Source organism: Anolis carolinensis, chromosome 2 (genome assembly GCF_035594765.1).
Source record: "Anolis carolinensis isolate JA03-04 chromosome 2, rAnoCar3.1.pri, whole genome shotgun sequence".
NCBI classification, from domain to species: Eukaryota; Metazoa; Chordata; class Lepidosauria; order Squamata; family Dactyloidae; genus Anolis; species Anolis carolinensis.
The window spans coordinates 132,429,224-132,453,209 of NC_085842.1; the positions used below are offsets into that span (position 1 = coordinate 132,429,224).

At 43.6% G+C, this 23,986-nt stretch overlaps 1 protein-coding gene across 11 annotated transcripts in view; it reads right to left on the bottom strand.

Moving 5' to 3' along the window:
- cacna1g (calcium voltage-gated channel subunit alpha1 G) overlaps nucleotides 1-23,212 on the bottom strand; it is a 403,744-nt gene extending 380,532 nt beyond the window's left edge. For all 11 annotated transcript variants that reach the window (XM_062970561.1, XM_062970564.1, XM_062970559.1 and 8 more), the window contains exon 1: nucleotides 22,830-23,212. In XM_062970561.1, coding sequence (XP_062826631.1) covers nucleotides 22,830-23,212 — 383 coding nt within the window. The remainder of the gene's footprint in view (nucleotides 1-22,829) is intronic.
- Nucleotides 23,213-23,986: the final 774 nt, after the last annotated feature.

The following is a 23,986-nucleotide window of genomic DNA, read 5'->3' on the forward strand; positions in this document are numbered from 1 at the left end:
ATAATCCAGTTCAAATCTAGATAATCTGGATCTAGAAACTGGATTATATAACAGTCTGGACGGGGACTATGATAAGAGAAAAGCAAATTTCTACTTCAAAGAGTTTACAACAAACATGGAGAATCTGCATTCTTTTCCATAAAGATGCTGCTGAACTACAACTCTCATTGGCCGTGCTGGTTGAGGTTGATGGGAATTATGATCCTGAAAATACAGGAGGACATGGAATGCAGACTATTAATACTATTAATGGAAACATTTAATTTTGCATTATTCCTGCTGCTGCAATTATATACACATACACACCAAGCCCCCCCCCTCCCCCCAATGACTAGAGCTTGGAACTGTGAAATTTTAGCATATATTTATTGTATATCTTGAGTTTCTCCAATATGGGATTCAAATTGGCATATGACATCTTAAAAAAAAACAGCACAAATAATGTAAACGTAATCAAACTAAATTTGATGTTCAAAAGGCGGGTTTTAAAAAGCTGTGCTTGAAACACTATTTAAAAATATTAAGACAGCATCAAAACAGAATGAAATGAAAAACACCACTCTCTCCTCCCACCTATTAAAAATGGAGTTATTTCAGCAAGAGTTACAGTATATGTTATCTGAATTAATTCAATATTATTAAATTTTAAAAGTTGGGAAATTAATTAATTATTACCAACACCAGTAAATTAATTTAGTTAGTAACTATATCATTAATCACCCCCTTACTGAAAACATTAGTGCTGCAGGCAGAACATGGGGCTTATAGAGCATGGCATGGAAACTGTCACCATTGACCCAAGGGGACATATTTTGAGACTGGCATCTACAAAAATACAACTCTCACAATGAACTTCACATCCCATTGTAAAATTGTTATACAGGGGTGGTAGAACTTCAATGTATGTGTAAACATCTTCTTGCAGCCTATTCAACTGTGTTTTTCATTGATCAGCATTTTCCCTCTTTTTTACCTGCTCCTATTCCCACTAAAATATATACTGTTCATCTCAAAAAAAACTGTTTGTTAAAAGTTAATAATAAATTACATTAAATTAAGAGTAGGAATTATGAGAGGATCAAGATGTTGAACTAGAAATTCCTGTGTTATTAGCTCTGGCTATGTTGTTTAGGGCTGATGGGAGTTGCAGTTCAACCACATCTACACAGCTACCTGATTCCCAGCTCTGTGTTAAAAGGTAATAAGAAATCATGTGTAAGTTTCAGGCAGAGGACACTGCTCCACTACAGGTAAAGCAATAAATGGCTGGCTATACAGATCAGCTAGGTTTTGATTGCCTCTGAGCATTTTAGCTTTTTCTGGCTCAGCTGGGTAACTGGATGTTCTCTCCTGCCCCAAAACTATCAAAAACATGATCAGCAAAGATCAGTAGTAGGGCATATATTTTTCTCATTGGTCTTACCAATAGCAATAGGAGGTAGGAAAGGATGGGTAGGTGTGGATTTATCTATCTGCATCTTTTAGCTATAGGTTTACTAAAGTCCTCAAAGTTTTGATACCCTGGGCCCAAAAGTAGTGGATTTCTAAGAATAATGGGTTTTAAAAATATAGGCTTGTCCAGCTAGCCACCTACCAGATAACACTTTATGGCATGTTAAGACGGTATTTATTCTTCAGCACCCATGCCCCCAAATCCAATGGATTATTATTTTCTATTTCCTTATCCTGTTTTACATAAAAATGATTTAATTCACTCTTTCAGTTGCACTGATGTATTACACTACACATTATGTTACATGGCTATGCCCCGTTTCTATGCTGAAAATATTTCTCTTTCACTGACAGAAAATACTGAAGTATTTAGACTTTTTAATAAGCCATATTAACAAATCTGTTGATTGTAATCCTTAGATTTTGGGCATGTGTTTCTTTACATCTGTAAGCAGATTGTGAGGCACATGATGCAGCAAAGCAGTCTTAAGGTAATTTGGACCACAGTCTTGAGTTTGCAGTTAATCCGTATTACACCATGGAACAATGGTGCATTTTTTTCTAAGAGTTCACTTATACTTGTTTATCATGCATTGCATGAAGGCAGGGCAGCTCGGTTTGAAGTCATTTCTTTGCTTGGCTTCTTTGGTACTTAGACATAAAGCAGTTGTAAACAGCAGCACTTGAGGTGCTCTAGCTTGCAATCATTTGGATTATGTCACCAATTTGATTTTGGATGGATGTCTGAAATATCCCAGGGTTGTAAATTGGAAAAGGATTATGTGACATTTGATGGTTGCAACATTTGATATGAGATTCCACTCTGTAAAATCCACTGGAAAGTTTTCTCAGAGTCAAATAATCAGATGTCTCAATGGAAATTGACCGTTACGAATTTCCCTATGGATTTCAGAAGAACAAATGGTCACCGCTGCTTACTCCAAACACAAGATAGGGGCATAAGCAAGCCAATAGCTCTTATCTTGTATCACCATGAATTCTGGCATGCATATCTATGGCTGAGTAGTTGGCAGTCCTTGTGCATTAAGTTACAGAAGCAATATTGATGATAAATTTGACCCCTCCAAGGTCAGCCATAATATTTCAGCTACAGGAAATGAATCCAGAATTCCCATTTTGTCTTTTCAAGGCAATTTAAACTTAAAACACTAAACCTGGCTAGGCTCTATAGTTCCAAATTTGGCCACTGCACAATTGGACACAGGAGCTCAGATCTGTTTCCAAGTTCAGTCAAGGGTTTCAGTCCTGCAAGGTGCTAATGCCAATTGTTGCAGTAATGGTGGCAAGAGTTACAAGCAGTATCACTTTACAAAATTAGCCTTTCTGAACAATGCAGGGTTGGCTCTAACATTGTGCTGGATGAAATGCTTGGCCTCAAATGGCACTCATTTCTACATCAACTGAGGTTGTGTCTATACAAAGTAGTCTATCCAAAGATGTCCCAGATATCTGGGAAGTACACATGCCAGTATTGAAATGGTGTGGGCATTAGCAGGTGATGGACTTATAGTGGTGGCGTTATTCTTGCCGCCAACACAAGCCTAAACTTATTTCTTAGTCCCAACTAAAGCAGATCCATTGAATTTATATAAAAAGCTGGTTTACCAGATTTCCATTCATTACATTGGTCTATTGTAGATGAGACTAACAAATAAATTTAAGCTACAGTGGGCACTCTTTTCATTTATTTACTCTAGCTCCAAAAACTTCCGTATCATCTTTGAAACAACAGACCTATGCATGCCAAGGGCCATCCGAAGAAACTACAACATATCCCTACCCACTTGTTTTAAAAGAATCTGGGAGGGCACTTGAAACTTTTTTTTTAAAATCTGCAGTTCAGATGAAATGGGCAAAGTATGAAAACAAGTTGCCATTTTAGATTTGGCAAAAGAAACAGATTCTAAATAAAATAAATAAAATTCTATTCATGTAACAGGATGCTACAGGAGTTTTCAGGCCTAAATTATGTGTTACCATGTAGACACTGAGGGCATTTAAATAATGAGAACTGTCAAAAAAAAGTATAGATTGAATTCTAGATTGTGGGGACAGTTTGTACCAGAGACTTAATATCCCCTAACATTTCCAGTGGTGAAATACTAATTTTTCACAGACTTTTTAAAAACAGAAGCATACACAATTCTAAGGCTCATACATATCTGAAAATACATATAGATCAGCAGAGGGAGATACAACTCCCTCATCAGTGATAAACAAGCATCTACAGATCCCAGACTATTCAAAGCTCTCTGGAAAGCCATTGATCAGTGATATATTCATCATGTCCTAAAGAGGCAGGGAAAGGAGGGCCTAGTCCACAGGAAGTCACTCCCTTCTGCTGATTTCTGAGTATTTAGCATACACTGCCATCATGCTTTCAACCCTTTCTCTGCAATTGTAAGGACTCTAAATGTACTGATTTACAATGGGCTGTTTTGTCCTTAATCCATTTAGTTTTGCAACTGTGACTACATCATTCATCTGATAGGAAGAAAAATGGAAAATACTGAACAATCTATTATTGAAAATATTAGAGATTACAACTACCCATAACAAGCACAAGTACTACTCAAATTGATTTAAGATGCTTCACACAACAGCTCTATCACCTGCTTTTGTATTGTGGGCAGTGTGTGCAGGTGGGCCTTTTTTGGCAAAGGAAATGCAACATAAGCTTCAACAAGCAATATCCTGCAATCAGGGCTGAAAATAATCTTTACAGTGCAATGGTCCTTTCATAATCACTAAATTGGTGCAGTGTGATTGAATTACTATTGTGACCCTTGAAGAACATTCTGCAATGACACAAGGAGGAGTGGACATTCAACCTTGATTTTTCTGACCTGTGTGTTACCTAACAAGTAAAGCTGCTTTATATGGAGTTTGAGCATTGATTCTTCTTTCTTTCTTATCTCTTCTAATGGAGAGCAGCTTTCTAAAGTCTCGGGCAGATATCACTCTCCAGTTCCACCTGGTCTCATCTCCCTTCCAGTGATTTCCAACTGGTGGTGACCCTAAGAAAAGATCTATTCAAAAAGGCTAAGAGCGTGTGACTTCCCAAGGTCTCCCAATATGTTGCCAAGCCTGAGCATGGATTCTAACAGTGGTCTCCCAGGGTTCTTGTTCAATACTCAAACTATTACATCACACTGGCTCTCAATTGTCAGCCTCATTGCCTGACAATATCTGTAAGTGATTATTCTATGGGACAGTTGAGAAATATGTATGTCACACTGTTGAACTGCAATCCACTAGGATTGTTGGGACTTGTACTACAACAACATCTGGAGGGCTACATGATCCCCATACCAGGGGTGTTACAAGGGTGACTGAGAGCTGGCCTCCTTACCCAAGGCAGCTGACTTGTTGGATTAGAAAAAATGAAGTTATTAAAGTCTCTATTTCCTGTTGTACATATATATAGTGGCCAATATGCAAGCGCTCATCATGACAGAAGGCTATGCTAACCTATCTCATTATATAATATATAAGGCTAATAGATCTGAGTTACCCATTCAAGGACAAATTGTGCAAAATATTCTGAATTGTATGAGGGACAGCTGGCAACAATATATTGTTACTGGGAAAATTCATTCCCTATGCTAAAGACTGCAGTTAAAGTCAGAGAGAAGAGGGAATTGTAAAGCTGATGGTAGAGGACATACTCAATGCCCATTTGTCAAAAAGCCCAGATTCTTTGATTTCACAAGCTTTGACTTCACTTACCAATAATGTCCACCAAAGGCCACACAAACTTTTTTTCCTGTATCACATTTATTTATTTATTTATTTATTACAATATTTATATCCCGCCCTTCTCACCCAACAGGGGACTCAGGGCGGCTTACAATAAAACAGACATATAAAAACAGTACAATACACTATAAATCAGTTAAAAAATTAACTTACATAAACATTCATAAAATGCATTTATAAAATATAGATAGGCGTGTACAAGTTTAAAAGACTGGGTCTGTCAATTGAGTTCCAGCATACATAATAGTAATTAATGCTGCTGATTCTTATTCGAAAGCCTGGCCCCACAACCAAGTTTTTACCTTCCTACGGAAGGATAGGAGGGAGGGAGCCTGCCTGATTTCAATGGGGAGGGCGTTCCATAGGCGGGGAGCCACTACTGAAAAGGCCCTGTCTCTCGTCCCCGCCAGCCGCACCTGTGAGGCTGACGGGACCGCGAGCAGGGCCTCATCCAACGATCTTAAGCTTCGAGGTAGGTCATAGCGGGAGACACGTTCGGACAGATAAGCTGGGCCGGAACCGTTTAGAGCTTTATAGGCTAAATCCAGCACCTTGAATTGTGCTCGGTAGCTAATCGGCAGCCAGTGGAGCTGACGTAACAGAGGAGTGGTACGCTCCCTGTACGCCGCTCCAGTTATTAACCTGGCAGCCTCCCATTGGACTAACTGAAGCTTCCGAACCGTCTTCAAAGGCAGCCCCACGTAGAGTGCGTTGCAGTAGTCTAAACGGGATGTAACAAGGGCATGGACCACCGTGGCCAAGTCTGGCTTCCCAAGGTATGGTCGCAGCTGGCGCATATGTTGGCACATATGTCCAGCTTGTCCTCAGTCTGCTAAATATTTACATTTCCTACTTACTTTTTCTACTATTTACCAAGAACCAACTATCTTTATGCATAATAAAGACTTCAAGCACAACCACTAATGACTTGAACCTGGGTGACATATCAAGCAAATCTAAAACTATCTTTTTTTCCCCAACAGCTAAATAAAATCACCCCAAATTGTTACACAGAAGAGAGTCACAAATCCTCCATCTGTCCCACTCTTGCCAGTGATCCTTGCTTGCAGAGGGGTTTTGGAACTAGATGAACAGTGTAAGACAGAGCGTCTTTTGAAATCCTACGCCTTGGAGCCAGGCATGTAGCCGGGGGGGGGGGGGTGTTGAGGGGCTTCAGCCCCCCCCCCCCGAAATTCTCAAGGTGGTCCACGAGAAAGCCTTACATTTATTATTTAAACTGTTATGTTTATTCATATCATGATCTGATCACCATGCTCAATATATCCCATATGCATGAGGGTATTGGGATAACGATTTAAAAGGTTTGCTAGGGCAGATCCTCTCTCATGCAGACTCAGCCCCCTCCCCCCCCAACCAAAATCCCACCCCCCACCCCACCCCGGAATCAAAATCCTAGCTAGGGGCCTGCTTGGAGCTAAACTCTCCAACTGTCATGATTTCATAGAAACAGGATCTCATTCCACTTTTTTCAGCTGCTTTCAAAATGTCCCAGTTTTTTTCTCTTTCCTTCCTTCCACTTTTCTCCTTTGTCAATAGCTTCCCTCAGTTGTGGTAAAGCGAGTTCAGATTAACTCAGGAGTGTGAGAGAGGAAGGGAGAAAAGGAATCTTGCTCTTTCCAGTAGACTCTTACAAAAGTAAGCTGCTGCAGACTCCTAACTTGAGTGATCTTCCTCATTATAGTAGCATTTGCCACCTTGTCCACTTTTTGATGTTGCTTTATCATATATTACTGTTTCCACCTGTGAAAGGTTGGAGGATATGAAATTATACAGTATTACACATTGTGCTTCAGTCTGTGAAAAGTGCTAGGTAGGTCCTGCTGTATTTAGGACTTCATTTGTTGGAAACAAACGCAGCAGTTGTTTTGCCTGATGCTAGACTCTGCAATTATCACCAGTCCCTAGCATCCTGATAGCCATTTGGGAAAGACTGGATGGGACAGGGCCCACATCACTTCACATATAACCAGCAGAATCCATTATGTTTTGTTTTTCTGGCAGGATTACTTCTTATTTTGTCTTTTAACATGAGAAACCCAAAACCAATGTGCCATGCCTTTCTGGCAGGGATTGAGACAAACACATGAGACAAACAGCATTGAATAGAATTAACAGATTGATAGGTGGTCTTATATTATTATTTTTATTATTATCTGTGAGATTGGGAAATCTGATGGTAACACAACTTTTTATTGGTTAAACAGAATCTGGAAGCAGTCAGATAAATTTTGTCATGTATAAGATGATAATACCACAGAATATATGTTTTCAGTGGATATCTTATTTTTCTGCCAAAACCAATTTATGTATTTGTGGTTAAGAATACTGTGAGTAGACAACAATGATGAGAAGTGAGAAGACTATGCTGAAGGCATTTGAAGAATATTAATACTGTTTTCGTGTGTCTTAAGTGTTTATATTGATAGTGTATTGAGTGTGTATTCATAGATTTCTTTACTGTGTATTTGACAAAAATGATTAAAAAAAAAAACACTTCCCAAAAGTCACAAATTTCATCACAAATGTCTGGAACAGAAAGAACTCCAGTTTAAAGTGACTGATTTGCCCATCAAAGCCAAAAGCTTTAATCATCTGTGTGTTCAGCCTTGTTATGGTAATCAATTTCAGTCAGCTGTCCCTCTTTTTTTCTCTCTTCTCTCTTTCTAAGGGATGTTGGGTAATGTGAGAGACTTTCAAGTAGAATAATCAAATTGGTAAGGTAAAAGCTGAACAACAATCAGACCCATGCCTACCCTTAGATAGATACACGCACACACACACACGTTTTAGAAGAAAAAAAGAAACAAGCTTAGTCTTCTTTATAAAACATATTACAATAGCTCCACTTACAAATGTATATTCAAACACTGATTTATATTCAGAAAACAGAAAAAATAGCATTGTGTAGCATTAGGAAAAAAAGTTTTGTATTATCCCAGGAGAGAGGTTCTGCAAAACACATGTTCTTATGTTGCAGAGGAAGGGAAAACAAATTGGCTGTTGGTTGGAATGATAACAAGAGAGTGTGGAGAAAAAGCAGTTACAAGCCCTTATACATATAGAGCATGCCTAAAATCCTAAACACAGTACCCAAGTCAGTAATTCCTGAACAGAGGGATGCATATCGCTAACAAGATCCACTGATTTAAAGATTACACAAAAGGTAAAATATGCTTTTCTTCATAAAGAGAATATCAGCACTTGCCTACTGAACCTGGTCTGTATAGATGGTTATTGACTTTAATTTTCATAATAACTTTATAAATTATATAGGAAGGATTTGTTATTTTAAAAAGCATTTCTGTGAGAGAAAGGAAAATTGACTAATCTTTCCATCCTCACTACTCCAGTCATGACTGAGGAATATTTCACTTATGGAATGCTTCATTTATGGGATTCCTTTCCAGTAGCTATTGAAAACACAGGATCCTAAGCAATAGTAGTAGTGAAGGAATGAGATAAACCCAACTCATTCGCTGACAGCCAGCATGGTTGTTCAGGGTTAATAGAACCTGTTTCCTTCCTCTCTCTATATATTCCTTTCTATAGCATACATTTTCCAGGATTTCTACAGATGACATATTCATTAACGGGAAAAACCTTTGCATTTTTACCATTTCCCTGATATAGTACAATGCAAATAAAAATTGTATATACAGTAGAGTCTCACTTATCCAACATAAACGGGTCGGCAGAATGTTGGATAAGCGAATATGTTGGATAATAAGGCGGGATTAAGGAAAAGCCTATTAAGCATCAAATTAGGTTATGATTTTACAAATTAAGCACCAAAACATCATGTTATACAACAAATTTGACAGAAAAAGTAGTTCAATACTCAGTAATGCTGTGTAGTAATTACTGTATTTACGAATTTAGCACCAAAATATCACAATGTATTGAAAACATTGACTACAAAAATGTGTTGGATAATCCAGAATGTTGGATAAGCGAGTGTTGGATAAGTGAGACTCTACTGTATGTAGGAATGAAATATGTAAAGTGAGAACCATGATGAGACTTTCGGGATTTCGTATCAGTAAATGCTTTTTGTGGTTTAACCCCACGGTTTAAAAAAAAATCAATGCTTCTTGCAAGATATTGCAAAATCTCTTCACTGTATAATAATTAGGGTATTTGAAAACATTATTTGAACTGCAGTCCTCTTTATACTTCATTCACATTGAACTAGGATGAACATGTCTTGCTGCCTACCATAAGCCAGGCAATGGACTCTAAACCTGAGAAAACCCCATTACCAGCTGCAAAGAAATTTTGTGGGATTCATCCCAACACCACACACAGCTCTTGGGTTGAAGCAATTCTGAGGCCCTGGAGTAAATTCTTTCCCCCATTTATATTGAGATATTTGGGTTGAGGACAGAATAAGGGCAAATTAGTATAAATGTTAGTATGCAGACAATTCTGATGATTCACACTGTCAAATACTTCCTTCTGGTTTGAACTAACTAACTTGATCTTTATGTATCAATCTTTATGTATCAATCTTTAATCTTTATGTATCAATCTCTCATTCTAGCAGAAGAGCAAATGTGAAAGTGTAGATAACAGATTTCTCCATACAAACTGTATAAGACACACAGAGTGGAAATTAAAAAAGGGGGAAATTCTTGACTTCTAAGGAAGTCAAGAATCAAAAGCTCCCACAAGGTTATTCTCATCCTTAAATATAATTATTACCTTATGCTAGGCAGCCAAATACCAACCATACTTCATTAAAGCCCCATGGCTTTGATTTATGGCAGAAAGAAACATTAAAGAAAATGAACCTTCTTATCCTCTGTCAGCCAAGCTGCTATTTTCTTTGCTCCCCTTTCCCATTGGTAGCCTCATCTCACTCACTCACTCACTCACACATCCATACATAGATGACAGGCAACCCAAATAGCAAATAGCTTTGTAGAAATCGTTTGGAAGAAGTTCACCATCTCCCATCCTATGTGGGCAATCACAGGTTGCTCCAGCCAACAGGAAACTTTGGGGCTTCTTTTTATTTTTTTAATAGTTTTCACTAAGATGCTCCTTAGCATGGGGACACAACAGCAAAAGCCAAGGGCACAGAACCAGGACTGGCAGAACACTCAGTCACCTCACGTAAATGGCAAAGTTTAGCATTCATATTACCATATGACAAAGCCCACATGGGCAAGGAGACCCTGCCAAACAGGGAAAGCTGTGTGTTTCCGCAATCTGTCCTTGTCTGACAAGTACGGCTAGTAAATTAATTGAATTAATAAAGGGCATCAGCAAGGGGAGGGGTGGGTAAGGAGACTGTTAAAAAGGTGAATAGGGAGAAAATAGATGTTAGGCAACAAGAGTACAATATATTACACTTGGCAAACAGTTCTCTTCAGATCAATCCAATTGCACCCTGGAGCTGGCAACAGCACAACATAGCCAATGTGGGAGGAATGGAAATATCTGGGATATGAACCCTGGAGCCCTTTGCCCAGATGGAGATGTGAATGCTTGAAATCTTTGTGGCAAGACTTGTGCCTGGTATCCTTTGTACCATTTCAAAAAATCTGGAGTCCTCTCTCTCTGGTTACACACTACAGCTTCTTGCAGTGCAGCTAAATATCTTGATCCACCATCCAAACAGACCATTTTCTCTCTTAGCAAGGAAAGGCTCCTGCATCTCCTTTATTTATGACTCTGTCCATTACTTTGTTGAGCTAATTTATCTGTGGACATTTCAGCGAGGGGTTCTTTGACCAAACAGTTGTTGGGAACTTTGAAGACAATTGGGAGTTTTCACAAACCTTGAACATTGGCCATATTGGATGGGGCTTCTGGGAGCTGAAGTCCAAACCATTAAGACTAGTAAAAGTTGAGAACCTTTCACTTAAAATGTGGTCCTCTCTCCAGTTTCAGAACACCCGGTGGCCCTGGAAACTTTGGGCTGTTCTGGTCTAGCCTAGATGATGGTTATTTGCCTATTATTCTAAATCTTATAGACCACAATGTGACACTGATGTTTCTGGACAAGTAAACTAATGGGGGGGGGGGGGGTTGACACAAACAGGCAAACATTCAAGCTCCCAGCAACAGTCATTAATTAAAAGGAAAAAGAGTAAAATGCGAACTTAAAGAAGGATAACACTGACTACCTTAAAGATATTTATTGAAATCTTTCCACCAGCCCTGATCAATACTGTGAGGAGAAAACAAAGCAGCCCTATCATTTCTCTTGGCCAAAAGATCCATATGTTAGAACCTAAATTTCTCCTGATTGTTCATGCTGTAAAAAATTATGTTTTATCACTACACATTTTACCTGTGCAGTTCTTTCCTCGTTCTGCTCTGTATCCCTTTACAGAGGCTCAGCCAACTTTAATGGAATATCTGGCTTGTCCATCTATCATTACTATGTGCCTTTCTTTGAATCAATGCCCTTAGGTGGGGGACCCTTTTAAACAACATGCATTTCCTAAGGACAAAATGTGGCTGTTTATTTGTTTATAAGGAGCCCCGGTGGTGAAATGCGTTAAAGCACTGAGCTGGAGACCGAAAGGTCCCAGGTTCAAACCCCAGGAGCGGCAGGAGCGGCCGCGGTTAGCTCCAGCTCCTGCCAACCTAGCAGTTCAAAAACATGCAAATGTGAGTAGATCAATAGGTACCGCTCCGGTGTGAAGGTAACAGAGCTCCATGCAGTCATGCTGGCCACATGACCTTGGAGGTGTCTAAGGACAACGCCGGCTCTTCGGCTTAGAAATGGAGATGAGCACCAACCCCTAGAGTCAGACATGACTGAATTTAACGTCAGGGGAAACCTTTACCTATAACCTGTTTGTTTATAGGGATAACAATTGGCTACATCTATCCTGACCATGAGACACTATTCTGGCTGGAACACCCTAGCAGAGAAATAAATGATATAGAAAGCTATCATTCTCAAATAACACAATGACCAGCAAGGAACCAAGTAACTTTTTCACAGTAATATCCTATGTCTTAATACAAATACAGGTTTACTTCAGTTAATGAAGCAGATGTGTCCTTGGGCATTACTTCTTTAACAGACAATTTGGTATGGAGACAGAGATAACATGGAGAGACTAGGGATAAAGTTCTTGCATGATGAAAAAAATAGCAGTTCGATATATTTCAGTAAATGTTTTTATTTAAAACAATATATACTTTGAAATGGGGTGGGGGGAGGCCAGGTTAGCCAAAATTTGCATAATGGAATAAAACATATTGAACCTTTTATAGAGTATTTCATTCAACAGGCTCCTCTATTTATTTTCAAGTAAACAGCTCCTGCCTACCTCTCCTATGTAGAAAAGCACCCGCTGCTACAACAGGATGTCAGAGAGGAGCCCTACTCTTTCCAAGCTCAAATGTTATTGTACTGCTTATTGCAGGTATCCAGACACCAAAAGCTCATGTTTCTCCAGAAAAGAAACAACGAAATCCCCAATGGTATTATGATGTATTAAGCTAAATTTGAAAAATACCTAGACTGTAATATTCAACTTGCTTGCAGCCTAATCTCAAAAAGAGTCATCTTGAATATTAAGTTCTGTGAAATTTCAACATAGTTTACATCCAAGGAATTAGGGTTACAAGTTTACTTCAATGTATATTCCACTGAAATCAATTGGCTGTACTTGCTGTACTCTTAAAGAACAGCTTAATTATTAGTCATAATAGCTGTCTCAACTGCAGTTCCCCAGTCTGTTTTCATGAAATGGGAGATTATAGGTGATTGGCCTGTATGGTGCTTTACACTCTTGTTCATCCAGCTTTATAAGACCCACTTAGACAGTTCCTACTGTTGTTGTTTCCATTTTACTGAGACAGTGAAACTACCCCTTAAACCCCAAAGCACTTTTCTCTTAATCTAGTGGGCTATGAACCAAGACCTTAAAGATCCCCTTGTAATATTTCAATGCCCTCCTATAGGGGCGGGCAACTGAAGTAAATCTAGGTGCCAGTTTTCTGCTCCTGGGATTTTCCAGGACCTGAGCAGACTGCCAAAATGTCCCTGAAAATCAAAAGCACAAGTAGCCAGAATCAATTTCTTCTTGTTGTTGTTTTAAAAAAGGTGGGAGATATTTATGATGTTAAATTAAGCAGTCAAATAGAAATCAGAATATATTTTTAAAGTCAGTTGGTGTTCCTGGAGGCTTCTGGAAGAGGCTTCCTCTTTGATGGGGGAAAATAAGATTGTAGATGAAGACCATAAAAACAGCCTTGAGACGCTATGCATAGGCTGCATTCTTCCCACCTCCACTTTCCTGAACCATTCTGCTTTGGAGCAAACTAATTCTGTTGCTGAAATTACAGAATCATAGAACAGAAGAGACCCTAAGGGCCATTGTGTCCAACCGCATTCTGCCATGCAGGAACACACAATCAAAGCACTCCTGACAAATGGCCATCCAGTTTTTGCTTTAAAACCTCCAGAGAAGGAGACTCCACCACATTCTGAGGCAGCATATTCCACCGCCGAACAGCTCGTAACGTATGGAACTTCTTCCTATTGTTTTGGTGGAATCTGTAGGAAAAAAGATTCCACCTAAACAATAGGCAAAAGTTCCAGTGTGATGCCACTGCTCCATATATCAGTTTTTGGAGCAGGAGAAAACAAGCTCGCTTCATCGTCAATATAACTTCATTTCAAATATTTAAACATGGCTATCATTTCACCTTTTAATCTTATCTTCTTCAGGCTAAACATAGCTTCCTAAGCTACTCCTTGGAGGGCATGGTTTCCAGACTCTCACATGTTTCAGAAATACTAACACATTTGCCTGAGATAATTTTTAAAAGAAGGGACGTTGGATATTATTCATAAATAATTGCATACAAAGCATATCTTTCATGTTTACTGTCAGGAACAACTCTTCAACTAAAAAAGGGGAAAGAAATGGATGGAAATGTTACAAAACTTACAAAAGGACATCAACTGATTTGAAATGTGGCACTGGAGACGAGTTCTATTGGTCCCATGGACTGTTAAAAAGACAAATAAATGGGTCCAAACAGAAGTCAAGCCTGAACTCTTCCTAGAAAGAAAGATATCTGAACTAAGATGTACTCTGGACATATCATGAGACAACAAGATTCACCAGAAAAGACAATGATGTCTGGTAAAGTAGAAGGCAGTAGGAAAAGAGGGAGAACACACTGCATGTGGTTAAACACACACCAGGAAGCCATGGCTTCGAGCCTGCAAGGCCTGAGCAGGGTTGTTGAGAACAGGGTAATGTGGAGCTCTCTCGTTCATAAGTTGAAGTCAACTTGATGACATTTAACAACAACAACAAAGAAAAATGGACATATGGAGAAAGAAATAGCTATTTCAGGCATGGGGTGCCTTAAAATTTATATCTAGGTGAGAAAGCAAAGCATGTTACACTTTTTAGAGTAATTTGCCACAGATGTCATGATGAACAGCTATCACGAATAGTATTGTTGAAAGATAAATTCATACTGGATTCCTCTTTCAGTCACAACTACCAATAATAACAAGAAACACAACCATCCTTCTAGAGACCAACACCAAAAACGATGTTCATTTCACCTTACTTGTGAAAATTCCTGGACGTCCAGTTGTTAGGATTACATAGTAAAGGTGCTATTGGTAAGCAGGACGTTTTACATCATGAGATGAAGGAAATAAATGGGATACATATACCTATTCCATTAACAAAGGCTAACTGGACTGCTCTTGGATGAGCAGTATCATCTGCCGAACCCAACAGTAGCCAATTATCTTGCAGAACACAAGGCAATACACAGAGATCTGCCCTCTAATATGTCACTGTGACTTCCCAGTTATCTAACGTCTACCTCCTGAAGTGACCACCTCAACCTGCCTAATGGTAAGGCATGCCCTAATCATGAGTCTGGCCCAATGTAACAATATTTACATCATCATCTAGCATTATAAAATGCTAACGTTTTCTTCTAGGGATCTCGTTTTAGAATGATTCTGTCCAAGAGCAAAGATTTTCTTCAACTGCTCAATTAGGCATGTATTTCAACTATACAACTACTGTGACAGACAAATCTAAGGTAACACCAGGGTTGGGAACTTTTCTATTGATGAAAAATAATAGAAGCTGTGAGATGAATTTTAATATGACACAAAAGCATAAACAAAGACTGGTTCAGTTTTATTCCAGTGCTAACAATTTTACTATCCCTGATTCTAACTAGAAAGGAATTCTGGGGCTAAGAAAATACCACATTGTGGACAGCTAATTTGATGTGGTGGTCTCCTGCTCCAGGAGATCGGGGTGTGAATCTGCACTTGGCCATAGAAACTCACTGGATGATCTTGAGCACGTCACACTCTCTTAGACTCAGCAGAAGACAAAGGTAAACCCCTTCTGAACAAATCTTGGCAAGAAAACTCCAACAGTTGCCTTAGGGTTTCCATAAGTCAGAAACAAGTTGAAGGTACACAGCAACAACTCTTTCAAGGTCCATGACTATGTATATGTATGTAGATAAGTCCAAGGACACCTATAGATTGTACTCACATATCTACAACTGGGTCAGTCCCCCAGTTATACAGAGTGAACACATCACAGTTAGCTGGTCATGAGATAAAAACAGGGTACAGGGGGACTTTAACATTCATGCCGAGGCCACATTAACTGGTGCAGCTGAAGACTTCATGGCCGCCATGACGACCATGGGACTGTCCCAAGTGATATCTGGTCCCACTCATCAAGCTGGACACACACTTGACCTGGTTTTTGTTGCGGCAGATGGTGAGGTCGGAGTGGAAGAGCAAAATATTCTTCCGTTGTCATGGTCCGATCACCACCTGATCAGTTTAAGACTCACTGTGACCTCAAACCTCCGCAGGGGTGGTGGACCCATTAAGATGGTCCGCCCCAGGAGACTGATGGATCCAGATGGATTCTTGAGGTCTCTTGGGGATCTTCCTGTCATGGAGGCTGACGATCCTGTCGATGCCTTGGTAGATCGCTACAATAGCGAGATGTCCAGGGCAATTGACATGATCGCCCCCGAACGTCCCCTCTCATTGCGAAGAGTCACTTCGGCTCCCTGGTTCACGGAGGAGCTGGCAGTGATGAAGCGCTCGAGGAGGGGACTAGAGTGCCACTGGCGGAAAACTCGTAGCGTTTCTGACCGAGCACGGGCCAGAGCCGCTATTAGGGCCTACTCCGCGGCTTTGCGGGCAGCCAGGAAGACCTTCACGACTGCCCGCATAGCGTCTGCAACTAACAGACCATCGGAGTTGTTTCGGGTCGTCGGGGAGCTCCTTCACCCTCCTGAGGGGGGAGGGGCACCCGAAGACTCGGCAACTCGGTGCAGCGAGTTCGCGCACCACTTTGCAGACAAAGTCGCTCAGACTCGCTTCGACTTGGATGCTAGTTTTGTTGCAATGCCAAAAGAGGTAACTGAGGCACCTGTCTGTTCGAACTTGTGGGATTCGTTTCAGCTTGTTCGCCCGGATGACGTGGACAGGATCCTTGGGGCGGTGAGAGCGACCACTTGCTCTGCAGACCCTTGCCCCTCGTGGCTAATTAAATCGGCCAGAGGAGGGTTGGTAGAGTGGTTTGTGATGATAATTAATGCCTCTTTGGATCAAGGCAAATTTCCATCTGTCCTCAAACAGGCCATAGTGAGGCCTATATTGAAGAAGGCCTCACTTGATTCGGCCATTCTAAACAACTACAGACCAATCTCGAACCTCCCTTTCTTGGGCAAGGTCCTGGAGCGGGTGGTTGCCTCGCAGCTCCAGGGTTTCCTGGATGACACCGATTTTCTGGACCCATCGCAGTCTGGCTTTAGACCTGGTCACAGTACTGAGACGGCTTTGGTCGCCTTGGTGGATGACCTCCGCAGGGAGCTGGACAGGGGGAGTGTGACCCTGCTGGTTCTCTTGGACATCTCAGCGGCTTTCGATACCATCGACCATGGTATCCTTCTGGGACGGCTCTCCGGGATGGGCCTTGGGGGCATGGCTCTGTCGTGGCTTCAGTCCTTCCTGGAGGGCCGTTCCCAGTTGGTGAAGCTGGGGGACACCTGCTCGGACCCCTGGCCTTTGACCTGTGGGGTCCCGCAAGGTTCCATTCTGTCCCCCATGCTTTTTAACATCTACATGAAACCGCTGGGAGAGGTCATCCGGAGTTTTGGAGTTCGGTGCCATCTCTACGCAGATGACACTCAACTCTACTACTCCTTTCCACCGAACTCCAAGGAAGCCCCCCAGATACTGAACCAGTGCTTGGCAGCTGTGATGGGCTGGATGAGGGCGAATAAGCTGAAGCTTAATCCCGACAAGACAGAGGTCCTCCAGGTCAGTCGTATGTCCGATCGGGGTATTGGGTGGCTACCTGTGCTTGACGGGGTCGCACTCCCCCTGAAGGCGCAGGTCCGCAGTTTGGGGGTCCTCCTGGACTCAGCACTGACGCTTGATGCTCAGGTGTCGGCCGTGGCCGGGAGGGCCTTTGCACAATTAAAACTTGTGCGCCAACTGCGACCTTACCTCGTGAAGTCTGATCTGGCCACGGTGGTCCATGCCTTAGTTACCTCTAGACTGGACTATTGCAATGCACTCTACGTGGGGCTGCCCTTGAAGACGGCCCGGAAACTCCAACTAGTTCAACGTTCGGCAGCCTTGCTTCTAACTGGAGCAAATTATAGGGAGCGGTCAACCCTCCTGCTTAAGGAGCTCCACTGGCTGCCGTTCACCTTCCGGACCCAATTCAAGGTGCACGTGATCACCTACAAAGCCCTGAACGGTTTGGGACCCTCCTACCTTAGTGATCGCCTCTCCCCCTACGAACCTGCACGATCTCTTCGTTCGTTGGGGGAGGCCCTCCTCTCGCTCCCACCTCCGTCACAAGCACGGTTGGTGGGGACGAGAGAGAGGGCCTTCTCCGTGGTGGCCCCCCGGCTCTGGAACTCGCTCCCCAGGGAAATCAGGCAAGCCCCCACCCTGGTAGCATTCAGAAAGAGCTTGAAAACCTGGCTCTTTACTCAAGCCTTTAGATAATGATTGCTCATCCAGAAGCAATCTGTATCTGTGACCATTCTTGTACCGGTTTGCACCTTTTACCTTTGTCAACTCGATATAGACACAGGGTCTATTCCCATCCCAATTTGCGCTTCCAGAATTTGCAGCACTTTATCAGTCACCTTGTGTCTACAATATTTATATGGTGCACTTTACCCAGTCTACTTTTACAATCTCTCAGTTTTAATCCATGTTTTTATTAGTTGTTTTTTATTGGCTAATGTTTTATTTTTATTTTTATTTTTTTATTGTGCAAGTTGTTGTCTATTGCTGTGTTTTATACTGCTACTGTTTTTATTCGGGCTTGGCCCCATGTAAGCCGCCCTGAGTCCCCTTCGGGGAGATGGAGGCGGGGTATAAAAATAAAGTTATTATTATTATTATTATTATTACAGTGATTTTTTGGTCAAGGAGGAAAGATTTGTGGGTTTCTGTGCCTCAGGTGCCAAAATACCTTGTCTTGCCATGGGCACTGTGGAGCTTGATGGCATGGACATGGGCAGAAGTGAGTAAGTGCGTGTGTGTTTCAAGAATTTGCTATTCTGCCTCAGGCAAGAAAATGCCTTGGCCTGGTCCTCTGTGTAGAGTTGCTCTTTTGTAACTTCTGTCCACCTCCAATCCTTCCTCAAGTTTTCACAAATGTAATCAACCAGTTTTCTGTGCTGTGTAGATTCAAAATGGTGAGCAGCTGTCCATAATATTCAGGATGGCCAGGTTTCTGTCTGCATTTTTCTTATGCTTATTTTGTTTTAAAATGTCACTTCATTCTTAAGGCAAACTATACTGACAACAGTGTATTCTATCCAGATGAAAAACGCCCACCAGAAACCTTAAATCCAGAAATACGTTTTAACAAAGACAAATGTATTCCATTAGACTTTAAATAATTAACATTTGTAGAGGGATTAGTAGTTACAGACCAATTCCACTTTTCAGTACAGAGTTTGTGGCGTCTTGTATTGCCTCACTGGTCTTTTAATAGCAGTTTATATGAAATACAGCTAAAGTGGAAGGAGACTGAAACTGGAGGGGCCAGATGACCCGCTCTTCCCACTAATCAAAACCAGTTAAAGGGAGAAATTAGAGAGCTCAACTGCCAGAGAGTTACATCCTTTGACATGCAAGCACTTCCTTTAAATCTAGTTGTACCACTTGTATCATAGAATAGTAGAGTTGGAAGAGACCACATCCAACTCTACTATTCTATGATACAAGTGGTACAACTAGATTTAAAGGAAGTGCTTGCATGTCAAAGGATGTAACTCTCTGGCAGTTGAGCTCTCTAATTTCTCCCTTTAACTGGTTTTGATTAGTGGGAAGAGCGGGTCATCTGGCCCCTCCAGTTTCAGTATGGTTATTTGCTGGTAAAGAAAGGACATTCTGCACATGTTCAAAGGCAAATGTCGCTTCTTTATTATCATAGAGAATATTTTTGGGATTAACTACAGTAGAGTCTCACTTATCCAACATAAACGGGCCGGCAGAATGTTGGATAAGCGAATATGTTGGATAATAAGGAGGCATTAAGGAAAAGCCTATTAAACATCAAATTAAGTTATGATTTTACAAATGAAGCACCAAAACATCATGTTAGACAACAGATTTGGCAGAAAAAGTAGTTCAATACGCAGTAATTCTATGTAGTAATTACTGTATTTATGAATTTAGCACCAAAATATCACGATATATTGAAAACATTGACTACAAAAATGCGTTGGATAATCCAGAATGTTGGATAAGCGAGTGTTGGATAAGTGAGACTCTACTGTATATGTCTGAGAAATGAGGTTGGCTAAAGCATAATGAGCTTTGGCTCAACCATCAGAGCCAACTTTTGATTGAACTACGTTGGGTGATTTGGGGAAACACATTCATGAAATTACCCACAAGTAGGCAGCCTCCGCACTCTCAAGTCTACATTCTGCATGCCTAGAATCATAGCGACACTTTTCAAAGGTTCCAAGGGTGAGGGGAAAGCATACTTGGCTCTAGTCATCCCACGAAATATGCCTTCATAACACAGTTACCACTATTTCAAATCTGCTTCGTTTTCCTGACTCTCCCTACATTTCTGCCTTATACGTAAATCCTGCAGTTCCTCCTGTGAGAACAAGATGGGGCATGTATGTGGCTTTTCTCTTTGCCCCTTTACCCTCACAACAACTCTGTGAGGGAGGTTGGCCTGAGAGGGAAGGACTGATCTGAGGCCATCCAGGCAGTTTCTCAACTCACGAGACAACTGTAACGAATCTCTCAACATATAGCTCAACAGTGCATTCATATTACCATATTACCATTCATGTTTTTGTGTCTGAGTTGCTGCACTGTTATAAACTTACAACATGCCTGTTTGCTTATTGGCCTCCACCCAAGAAACCACAGGAGCTGGACTGCGACAGGAAGACCACCAAGCAAATCATAATCAGCTTTCTGCCTGAATTCTTTCTGAGAAATCCTGATAAAGTGATGTCAAGCTGATTTCAATTTGCAGTTGCTGGGCAAAATAGCTGGCAGCTGGCTATTCAGCATTTCCTGTGGGACTGGCCTGCAGGGCACCCATCTGTATAGACCAGCCTGGCATAGGGCACAAGGGCAGAAATGAACACAAACTGAAGGGAAGGCAAAATTCACAGGGAATTCTGCTGAAGGATACTCACTGTTTCTAACCAAGAACCCAACAAAGCAGCTATATTACTGTCTGGTCTCTTTTCCTGAACCATTGCTTCCATTCCCATTGCTGGTCCAGGATTTCACAAATGGTAAGCAAGATTGCTGCCACAATGGACTCAAACCATAAAAACTCTGAATGCATTCCAGAAGGAAGTTTCCTGGAGAAGCTCTTTAGGAATAAACAGGAGCTGTCCAAGATAGCTGTCATTCATGTCCATGGGACCAATGAGGCGGGCAGGAGAATAGATCTACATTAGGAACTCTCCCTCTCCTTTCTATGTCACCCCCACCTTATATACATTGAAACATTATATTGCAAACTGTTTTCCTTCTTCAAAGGCCTCACAGAGCTTATGGGCGCCTTTAAACTTTATCTATAATAAATAGGATGGGTGTAAAAAGAGTGGCTGCTAGAGCTGCTTTATGTATGTTTTTGCTAGAAAGGCGCTCTCCTGGTTTTTTTGTCATGCAAATACTATAATTATATTTTAAAACAGAGCAGCATTCACTTGTCACCACAGTAGCAGTTTCTGTCTCTTCAGCATCTTCTGCTTTCCCTTATCTTCCAACTCTCACGCGCAGAGCGGGAAACATTCTTTTTCAGCTCTGCTGCTGAAATGTCTCTAGTCCTGGCAGTGAAATTATTAATAGATGTATTTAATTATCCTTTCCCCTATCACCAGCCCCTAGGAAAGTTAAAATGAAAATGTCTGGGAAATGCTAAACTTTTCTTTAAGAATTCAGGACAGTTTGCTATGTCTCCGTTTGAGAGATGCCTTGCATTCAGACATGTCCAGGGCTTTCCCGAACTCGCTTTTCTCTGGAAAGCGAGTTCTTCTGAAACTCGCCCCAAAACCACAGATCAAGACTGCAAAGAGGTGGGCTCTAAAAAAATTAATGGGGGGGGTTTACCCTGGCACTGCACCCGCGTCTCTTGGGGGGGGGGGGGGGGCATCAGTTCCACAACTAGCCTCGTTTCCTATGGACAGCCTTGCAACGGCGAGGTTTTAGTATCCCATCAATCCAGGATTATCCTTGTTAAGTTTTATTCCCTCTCATCCTCCGCAGCTCAAAGATGAGAAGGAAGCGGCAAAAAGCCCGGGCGGGGTGGGCAGCGGAGACGCAAAAGGGAGCCGGAGCAAATCCGCCTCGGAGGGAAAGAGACCGGGAGAAGGAAAGAGGGGCAGGGGGGAAGGGGGGGAGGGAGGGAGAGGGAGAGAGAGAGAGAAGGAAAGAAAGGCAGATGGGGAGATGCGAGGGAGGGGGACAGAATGAAAGGAGGAGGGGGAAGGGAGGGAGGGAGTTGCGCTGGCTTCCTTCCCCAAAGTGCATCTCTCCCCCCCCTCCCGCCCCCGACTCGCGTGCGCGCTCTGCCTCCCTCCTTCCGAGTCCCATCTTGTTTCCATTTTCTTGCACTTTTCTGGAATTCCATGTTATGACTTCAACCCCGGCGAGAAGAATCCCTCCCTGCCTCGCCGGGCGGCAGGAAACATTGAGAAACCCCTTCAAGAGAATCTGGACAAACTTCCAAGACGGGAATTGGAGACAGACGGCCGAGGGAGACGCCGAGACGGGAGAGCTCTCGCCGCGAAGCCGACCCACGCACGGCGCCGCCACACACACACACACACACCCCGCGGACAGCCCGTTCCCAAGCCAGCCGGCGGAGAGGGGAGGAGAGGGGGGCAGGTGAGGCTCAGGCCCCGCGGGGGGGGGGGGGGAATGGGGCTGGCGCTCCCCCTCCCCCCCCCCTCCTGCTCCGGCCCTTAGGCAGCTTCGGAGAACTTGGGCTCCCCGCCTGCCCTGCCCTGCGCTCTCCAGCTCAACTTCGGAGGGAGCCGCTTACCTTCCGCGCTTTGGCCTCGGGAAAGGATATGGGTTGCAGACCAGGCGGAGACACCAGCTCCGGGGCCGGCTGTGCTGGCTCAGGTAGAAGAAGACCACGGGCGCCAGGGTTGGGTAAGGCAGCGCCTCCTCGCCTCCCGAGCACGAGCCCACGCCGCTCCCGCTCCCACTCCCGCGGGGCTCCTTTTCCTCCTCCTCCTCCTCTTTCTCCGTCGGCCTGGGCTCCGTGGCCCCTGGTCCCGGGCGGCACCCATCTCCGGAGAGGTCGTTCAGGCGGGAGAAGGGCTGGGCGGGCGCGCCGTGCCTCTCCGCTCGGCCGTGGCCCTCCTCCTCCTCCTCCTCGTCCCGTCGCTGCTCTTCCTCCGGCTCCTCTGGCTCCTCGAGCTGGGCTCCGCGCGGTACATCCTCGTCCATCCTCCGGCCGATGCGGGGAGGGACGGCGCCCCGAGGCGGAGAGCGCGGGAGAGGCGCCGGGCGTCAGGCGAGCAGGGCTGTGGGCAACGAGGCCGAGGGGGCGGGCTGGGCCATGGGCGCCGAGGGCGCCTCAGAAGCGGCCTGGCTGCCTCCTTCCCCGTCGGGGCTGCCTCCCTCCCCCGCCGCTGCCCATGGGGAAGGCTCAAGCCAAGCGGAGGAAGAGCCCCCGCGCCCCCGCCGGCCCTCGGCTCCCGAACTCCCGGGCGCGGCGCGCGAAGACGAGCCGGAGGGAAAGGGGCGGCTCTGGTCCAGGACCGGGCTGCTTTTAGCGGCGCCGCTGCCGCTGCCTTCCCCTCAGCATCCTCCCGCCGTCCGTCGGGCTTGGCGAGGCTCCTAGGCGGCGCTCCTCTCGTCGCCTCAGCTCCTCCCGATTAAGATGCTGGGAGGGGGGGAGGGTCCAGTTAATTGGGGGGGGGGTGCCGAAGCTGCCCGGAATGGGGGCGGCTGCTGCTTCTCGCCGACGCCGCTTCTGCCGCTTCTGCCGCCTCTCTGCCGGACGGGCGTTTGGGCGAGAAGCGGGGAAGCTCCGCGCACCTCACAGCTGGATCCCTCACTCCAACTTCAAGCCGAGCCCCGCCCCGGAGCCGCGCGGCTCGGCCAATCCGTGCGGCCCTTCGGCTCTCCTGATTGGCCGCGCGGGGCAGCAATAAGTCAGGGAGACGGAGAGCCACAGCTGGAAGCGGGAGCGCCGTGGCTCGGGCTCCGCTCTGCCCC